We start from the raw sequence: 8,644 nt of genomic DNA on the forward strand, positions 1-8,644 counted from the left end.
CCCACCCCCACCTCACCCCCCCACCGCCTCACCCCGCACATTTACCCCCCTCCTCCTCCTCCTCCTCCTCCCCCCCCCCCCCCCCCACCGGCTGCATACAGAAGCTCATAACAAATTTAAAAAGCTTTCTTTCTTTCAGCTCTCCACAAGCAGCCTGAGACGGCGCTGCAGGCCGCCGCCCCCCCCCCCCCCCTCTTGCATCACCCTCCCCCCCCACGCCGTCCTCCCCTCCTGCGTTGTCTTCGTCTTTCCTCGTATTTCTTTGGACAGAACGTCTCCGTACGTCGACTCACAAGTTAGAATCCTGCGGCTGTAATTTCACAGTTTCTGTTTGTTTCTTTCTGTCCTCCTGTTATCGGTCTGGAGCGAAACTCGTTCTCGTCTCCAGTCTGGAAAAACAATCCCATAGATTTAAACATCTCCATGTGCAGATGCCCTTGTGTTTGACTGCGCTGTTGATGGCCCACAATGCATTGCACAGAGGAGATCCAGGAGCTGCTCACAGCAGGGAGACGTACACATAACGGTAATGGACAGAAAACAAACACTTGACCTTGAGGGCAATTTGTTGCATCAACTGTTTGTTTACAAGGTCAAGCAGCAACTGTCAGGTTGCAGTTAGCGGTTTAATTAGCGGCGCGGCGCTTCAAGGCCGCTCTGCATCCCTCTGTGTGTTGCATCACTTCCTGTTTGTCCCCAGCAGGACATTAATGTGTTTGTACAGTCGACTACGTGAAGCTGCTGGAGGTCAACCGATGTGTTCGTTGTTCTATCAACACTTTGATCTGTGACTTTCATGGAATTAGAACCATTATTTTATTTTGGCGGTTCTGTGATCTTTGCTTCATTAGTTCATAACCTTTATTAACAAACATTTTAACGTACATTTACTGAAGGCCTTCCTGCTCCCCTGAGGATGAACCCTTTCCATTATATGACTTATTTAATATGTAAATAACTTTGCATTATTCTACGGATGGCAATGATGAGCCTTGTGTCTCTTTGTAGTTATTTTGTGTCTCTTTGTAGTTTTTATTGTCTCTTTGTAGTTATTTTGTTTCTCTTTGTAAAACAAAGTCGTTTTGTGTCTTTTTGCTTCGTTTTGTGTCTTTTTGTAGTCCTGTTGTCACTTTGTAGTCCTTTTGTGTCTCTTTGTCATGTTGTGTCTCTTTGTAGTTTTTTTGTCTCTTTTAGTCCCTTTGTGTCTCTTTGTAGTTTTTATTGTCTCTTTGTAGTTTTTATTGTCTCTTTGTAGTTTTTATTGTCTCTTTGTAGTTATTTTGTTTCTCTTTGTAAAACAAAGTCGTTTTGTGTCTTTTTGCTTCGTTTTGTGTCTTTTTGTAGTCCTGTTGTCACTTTGTAGTCCTTTTGTGTCTCTTTGTCATGTTGTGTCTCTTTGTAGTTTTTTTGTCTCTTTTAGTCCCTTTGTGTCTCTTTGTAGTCATTTTGTGTCTCTGGGTGATGTTTAAGTGTCTCTTAGTCATCGTTTTGTGTTTCTGTCATTTTGTGTCTTACTGTAGTGGTCTTTTTGTGGTCTTTTTGTGGTCTTTTTGTGGTCTTTTTGTGTCTGATTGTGGTTGTTGTGTGACTCTTTGTGGTTGTTTTGTCTCTTTGTAATAATTGTGTGTTTTTCACTTTTCATAGTTATGTTTTTGATGGTTGCTGTGCGTCTTGCACGTTTTATATTTCTTTTTGGGTTGTGTGTAACTTTGTGGTTGTTGTGTCTCTTCCTGGTTGATAAGCGTCTCTTTGAGTGACATCAAATAAGTGAAGGCCAGGGCGAGTATTCATGGTTTTACTACTTTTACTCACATAAATGTACTTTTGTGTGACACTTATTATTATCACATCTTTTCTCCCACATGTCAGCCGTGACTCGTCAGAACCTGACTTGTGTGTGTGTGTGTATTTCACACACACGCACACACACACACACACACACACACACACACACACTGTTTGTGCTGCAGCGTTAGACTGACCTCTAGTGGTGACAAACAGCACTACACTGTAAACGCTGCTGGAACCTTCTGCAACATGTCAGCATATCTTAGCTTAGAGTCGTGAGCCATTTACCTCCCATCATATCCAGTATATATTCAATATTTACATATATATATATATATATATATATATATATATATATATATATATATAGTAAATTAAAATGTAGTTGTACACACATTCTCTTGTTCTTACATGTGCTTTTATCCTTAAATGACTCTTAATATCTGTGGAATCATTCAAATTGTTGAGTTTTTTTAAATATCTGCATCATTTAGTTTGTTAGTGTGATTATTTATTTAAAAACAAACTTAAATTCATGTTTAATGAGTTTGCATTCATAACGATCTGTTTATTAATTTGCCGTAATTCAGAACATTCAGTATTAAACTCACATGATTGTGTTGAATCAGTAAACAGAGAAGAGCTTTATTCACACACTGATTATAAATCTCACATCAGCATTACAACCTTTTTATTTATTTACATTGCATCACACACACACACACACACACACACACACACACACACACACACACACACACACACACACACACACACACAGAAGAACTGAATCAACGGATTTAACGGCATTCTGTCAACCAGTACTTTTTTATTCTGATAGTTCAACTCTCCTCCTCCTCTTCCTCCTCCTCCTCTTCCTCCTGCAAGTATTGTGTGATATTGCCTCATGCACTTGAAAGGCCTCCGACTGCTGGGAGATACCAAGAGATTTCACACACACACACACACACACACACACACACACACACACACACACACACACACACTCACACTCTCTCTGGGAGATGAGATAGAACTTTATGTTGTCTGTTGACTCCGGGCTCCACTGCAACGCACTGAAATATTTGAGGGGGGAAACGTACCAATTAGTATTTATATAACCACCCCTCCTCTTCCCCCTCCTCTTCCTCCTCCTCTCCCCCCTCCTCTTCCCTCTCCTCTTCCCCCTCCTCTTCCTCCTCTTCCCCCTCCTCTTCCTCCTCCTCTTCCTCCTCCTCTTCCCCCTCCTCTTCCCCCTCCTCTTCCCCCTCCTCTTCCCTCTCCTCTTCCCTCTCCTCTTCCTCCTCCTCTTCCTCCTCCTCTTCCTCTCCCTCATCCTCCTTTGGACAATCCGAGCTCCTCATATCTGAAGGGAAGCTGGGTCCTCAGGTGTCAATCAAATCTGCCATTCAGTGGTGCATCATGGGAAATAAAGAGAGGCAGTCACACAGGGTGGTGGGCGGGGCTTCTCTCTTTATATGTGAGGCCACGCCCCCTCTCTGTTTTTATTAGTGAAGTGAAGAAGGGTCCAGAAGCAGAGGTCATGGGTTCCACTCCACGGCTTTTTATTTGGCTGTAACTTCACCTGATGTTGAATAATCTCCTGACATTGATTCCTGATTTCTGACACATCGAACTCACCAATTTGAAATAAAAAAATTAAATTAAAAAAAGTTTACCCAACAAAACGCTTTATTGTCGCGTCAACAGGTGATTGTTTGTTCCGCAAAATACAGCCGAGAGAAGAGAAAGCAACATAAATAAATTAAATTAAAGCCAGTGATTGTTTTCTGTGTTTCTCAGAGCGGGAAAATAAATCAATCAATAAATAAATCCTGAGCGGAGAAAAGAAGAAGAAGAAGAAGAAGAAGAAGAAGAAGAAGAAGGTGGAGGTCAGACGCCATGCAGAAACAGAATATCTTCAATAACGCGCGCATGCTTTTATGCTTTTATTCCCCAAATCACACATGCAGAGGGGCGGGGCCTATTCGTCTGCTGAGGGATGTCCAGTTAGTGACACTTTTTATCCAGCAATCCTTAAAGTCCGTTGATTGTTTTAAAGCAACACAAAAAGAACATCATTAAGTACAAAATATAAAATTAAAATATATATATTTAGCATGAATTCTGCTTCGTCACACACACAAAAGAATAAAGACAACAACCATCACAAGTCCGTCAGGAGGAGGCTGTGGCTCCGCCCCCTTCAGGGCTGTGGCTCCGCCCCCTTCAGGCGTCACAGTGTCTCAGTCGGCTCCTCTAAGGCGTCGCGAGGCCGAGCCTCTTCAGTTCATCGGGGCTAGGAGGAGGTTCATCAGCCCGTCCTCTGGAGAACGTTTAGAAAAGAAAAACTACCAAAATCATGCAAACTACCACTTCATTCCAAAACCAGTAGTGTAGTGTAGTCCCTCTGCTGGTTGTTGTTGTTGTTGTTGTTGTGGTGGTGGTGTCTCTAGGCACTGCCGTCCTGCTTGAGCCGCTGGCTGCGCGCCTTGTACACCTCGATCAGCAGGTCCTTCACGTACTGGATCTCCCGCTCCACCGACTCCGCCTTGTCCCGCAGCTCCCGGTTCTGCCCCTCCAGGCCGTGAAGCTCCTCCTCCAGGCAGTCAAGCTCCGCCCTCTTCCGCAGCCGGTACCTGCAACACAGCGGAGTGCGCTGTTATGAGGGCTTTACGCTGTTATGAGTGTTTTACGCTGTTATGAGTGTTTTACGCTGTTATGAGTGCTTTACGCTGTTATAAGTGTTTTACGCTGTTATAAGTGTTTTACGCTGTTATGAGTGCTTTACGCTGTTATAAGTGTTTTACGCTGTTATGAGTGCTTTACGCTGTTATAAGTGTTTTACGCTGTTATGAGTGCTTTACGCTGTTATGAGTGCTTTACGCTGTTATGAGTGCTTTACGCTGTTATGAGTGCTTTACGCTGTTATGAGGGCTTTACACTGTTATGAGTGCTTTACGCTGTTATGAGGGCTTTACGCTGTTATGAGTGCTTTACTCTGTTATGAGGGCTTTACGCTGTTATGAGTGCTTTACTCTGTTATGAGGGCTTTACGCTGTTGAGTGCTTTACGCTGTTATGAGTGCTTTACGCTGTTGAGTGTTTTACGCTGTTATGAGTGCTTTACGCTGTTATGAGTGCTTTACGCTGTTGAGTGCTTTACGCTGTTATGAGTGCTTTACGCTGTTGAGGGCTTTACGCTGTTATGAGGGCTTTACGCTGTTATGAGGGCTTAATGTGTTTTTATGTGTTTTACGCTGTTATGAGGGTTTACTGTGTTTTTAATGTGTGTTTAATGTGTTTTTATGTGTTTAATATGTTTTTATGTGTGTTGTATGTGTTGTTATGTGTGTTTTATGTTGTTATGTGTGTTTAATGTGTTTTTATTCTGCTGCATTGCATCTTTATGAAGGAGTGCGCATCATTAGAGTGAGTATCGTTATGGAGGAGTGAGCATCTTTATGGAGGGGTGACCTTTGACCTCTCAGATCAGCACCTAATAATAACTTGTTTGTTTCTCCGTCGGCTCTGAGAGACGACGGAGAAACAAACGTCTGACTCACGTTTCTACGTTTGTCCCCTAATTCATTCATTTTATGTCCCTTTCTTCCTTGTTTTCTCTTTCTATTCCTTCTTTTTTTCTTCTTCATCTTTTCTTCTTTTTCTTCCCTTTCTATTTTTTTTCTTTTTTTCTTTCCCCTTTCTATTTTTTTTTCTTTTTTTTCCCGAACCCAGATAAAGAGGCAGACGTACATGACGGTGAGGTGGAGCTGCATTTGGCAGCCGGTGAGGGGCTTTCCACCTCTCCCCCTCTTCCTCACCCTCTTCCTCACACCCTCTCCCCCTCTTCCTCACCCTCTTCCTCACACCCTCTCCTCCTCTTCCTCACAAACCATCTGGACATTGAAGCTGCAGCTGGTTACGTAACACTCCAGTAAAAAGTTGCAAAGCGAAACAACAAATATTCAGGATAAAAATATATAATACAATAAATTAATTAAAAAAATTAAAATTAAATTAAAAAACTGATTTAAAAAAAATATTTAGAAGGTTTCAGCATGCGAAATATTAATAATAAACAAATATATATATATTAAAAAAATCAGTAGATAAAAATGTTATACAGATTTTTTATATGCTTTTGAAGTTTTAAGCGTGCAGGATGTAATTAATATGAAAAAAATAAAAATACATTTTTTTGTTAGGTTCAAGCATCCAACAGATTTATAATATGTTTTTTTAAATAAGAATATAATCAGAAATAAAACATTTTAATACAGATCTGTACATGTGTTGAAGGCTTAAGTGTGCAGAATCTTATTAATATAAAAAAAGCGAATATAAATCATAAAAAAAATTTTTTATAGAAATCTTTGTGTTTTTGAATAACAATATTTATAATATATTTATTTTAAATATAATCAGAGAAAAACATTTTCATACTGCTTTTTACAGCTTTTGAAGGTTTAATGCAGAATATTATTAATATGATTTATTTTAAATATAAATCAGGAAAAACCTTTTTATTTATTTTTTATTTGTGTTTTTGAAGGTTTAAGCATCCAGAAGATTAATTATATATCTTTTAAAATAAGAATATGATCAGAATTATAATTTTTTTATACTGTTTTTTGTCATGCTTTTGAAGATGTAAGCATGTATAATATTGATATTATTAGAAGAAAAAATATAAAATCTGTAAAAAATAATAAAGAAATACAGATTTTCTACATTGAGCGTGCAGAATAATGCGCTGTGCGTGCAGCAGGATGGCGCCCTACCTGTGGGCGGCGGTCTTGTTCTGGTCCCTCTTCTTCTGCTTCCTCTCCCCGGTGACGGGCTCCGGCGTGGCGGCGGCGCCCAGCAGCATCAGCGGCGGCTTGGCGGCGCCGCAGGGCTCGTCCTTTAGCCGCTGCGCGGGCCGGTGGACGCCCATCAGCTCGGCCTCCCCTCTGGACAGACATTCGTAGCTTTGGTCCGCAAGGCATTCTGGGTAGAGGTAGTGGCCGTGGTGCTGGGGCTCCACGGCCTGTGCTTGTGGCGGCGGGTCCAGGTCCCCGATAAAGCTGTGGTAAGGCTCCGTGCCGGCCATGGCCTGGTGGTGGTGGTGGTGGAAGTAGCCGTCGCCGGCCGCCATTGTCTCTTGGACGCCGCCCCCGGAGAGGCCGGCGTCCAGCCCGGCGCCCTCGTAGCTCGCGTTGCCCTTCGGGTTCTGCGGCGCCGGCCCGTCGGCCCGCTTGTGGCCGCCGTCGTACAACCCGCCGCCGCCGAGGCAGAAGCCGCGCGCGATCTCCTCGCTGCAGAACATGCTCCCCTCGGAGAAGCAGTAGCTCTCCTCCTCCTTCAGCGCCGCCACGCTCTCCCGCGGCCGCTTGGCCGAGGGCCCGGCCCGGCTCGCGGGCTTCAGCGTGGAGTAGTGGCTCAGCTCGGCGGCGGCGCCCGAGTAGCTGCCCCGCGGGCCCCAGGCGTCCAGCCCCGCGCCCTCGCCCACCTTCGCCGCCTCGCTGGCGATCCGGCGCCCGTTGTTGTGGTTGTTGTTGTGGTGGTGGTGGTGGTGGTGGTGGTACCGGTGGTGGTAGTTGTACGGCGCCGGTCGGGCTATTTTGGTTCTGCCCATGGGCCCGCCGCCGCAGAAGCTGGCCAGGTCCAGCTCCCCCGACGCCAGGGACACCACCACGGGGCCGGGCTCCGGCGGGCCGCCGTAGGACCCGTAGGGCAGCTGGTAGTACTGGGAGCCCTGGGAGCCCTGCTGGGAGCCCTGCTGGGCCGCCTTGTCACATTTGGAGGGTTTCTCCAGCTTGTTGGGCGCCACGGACGTGGACTCGGAGCGGAAGTAGTCCTCCAGCTGAGCCAGCTCCTCCTGCAGCAGAGAGGTCATGACCTCCAGATCCGAGGGCACCTTGACATCCTGCTCCAGCGGCGAGGGGGGGAGGGACGAGCAGGGCGAGGACGAGGTCGTCGACACAAACGAAGACAAGTCAACTTTTTCCGTCATCCAATCCGAGTGACCATCACCTATGGAGCAACGAAAAAAAAAAAAATTGAAATTAAAAAAATTTGAAAATTTTAATTTTTTTAAATAATCATGTAAAAAGCAGTGAAATCAATCCCATTTATTTCCTTTCATTCATCCGTTTGTGTAGAATATCTGAAATAAAAACGACACATTCTGTAAAAATACAAAATGTGAATCACGTTAGCTGAGAGGATGGAAGCTAAAAGGCTAAAGATGATGAAGCAGCGGCGTCCGGATGAAGCGACTAACCGATCATCTGAAAATGATTGAACGGCATCGTGCGACTCGGTAAATATCCGTTAGCTACTCACGGTACGACATTAGCCCCGTGCTGCACTGCGGCTCCGACCTCGGGATGTGGGGGGAAATGAAAAGGCGTCTCGGCGAAACTCACCGATTAAGCTCCGCCTCCCGGGTGGCTCCGCCCCCGACCCGGAACCGGCCACCGATTGGCCGCGAAGGCTAGCCCGTCGGAGAGGGGGGGCGGCGAGCTCGGCGCCCGTGGAAACGGGGGGGAAGATTCTCCAGCGAAGGATCGACGCCGCCGCCATCGCGCCGCCCGCTCCGGGTGAAGCGTGCAGAAGCAGAAAGAGTTGAGCCGGCAGCTGGAGACCTTCAAAAATAATATATTTAAAACACATTATTCTGCCTTTTAAATGTCCACATGTCATCATTTTAAAGCACTAAAAAGGTTCAGAAAAATATGATTAAATTCTAGTTAATATTTCAAAATAAAACTCATTTAAAAAACTTGAATGAGTTAAAAGTCACGTTTTCCTTCACATTGCTGATTATTATTATCTGTCATTATTGAGCAATAACGTGCAAAATAAATAAA

General features: G+C 44.7%; 1 protein-coding gene across 1 annotated transcript; it reads right to left on the minus strand.

The window, feature by feature from the left end:
* Positions 1 to 3,329: 3,329 nt before the first annotated feature.
* On the minus strand, positions 3,330 to 8,405 carry atf5b (activating transcription factor 5b). The gene is made up of 3 exons (XM_079224717.1): positions 8,201 to 8,405; positions 6,572 to 7,805; positions 3,330 to 4,427 (listed from the first exon to the last, which is right to left on the minus strand). Exons 1-3 carry the CDS (start codon positions 8,355 to 8,357, stop codon positions 4,241 to 4,243), a joined length of 1,578 nt encoding a protein of 525 aa, XP_079080843.1. The 5' UTR covers positions 8,358 to 8,405; the 3' UTR covers positions 3,330 to 4,240.
* Positions 8,406 to 8,644: the final 239 nt, after the last annotated feature.

This window comes from Taurulus bubalis (assembly GCF_910589615.1).
Source record: "Taurulus bubalis genome assembly, chromosome: 10".
NCBI lineage: Eukaryota > Metazoa > Chordata > Actinopteri > Perciformes > Cottidae > Taurulus > Taurulus bubalis.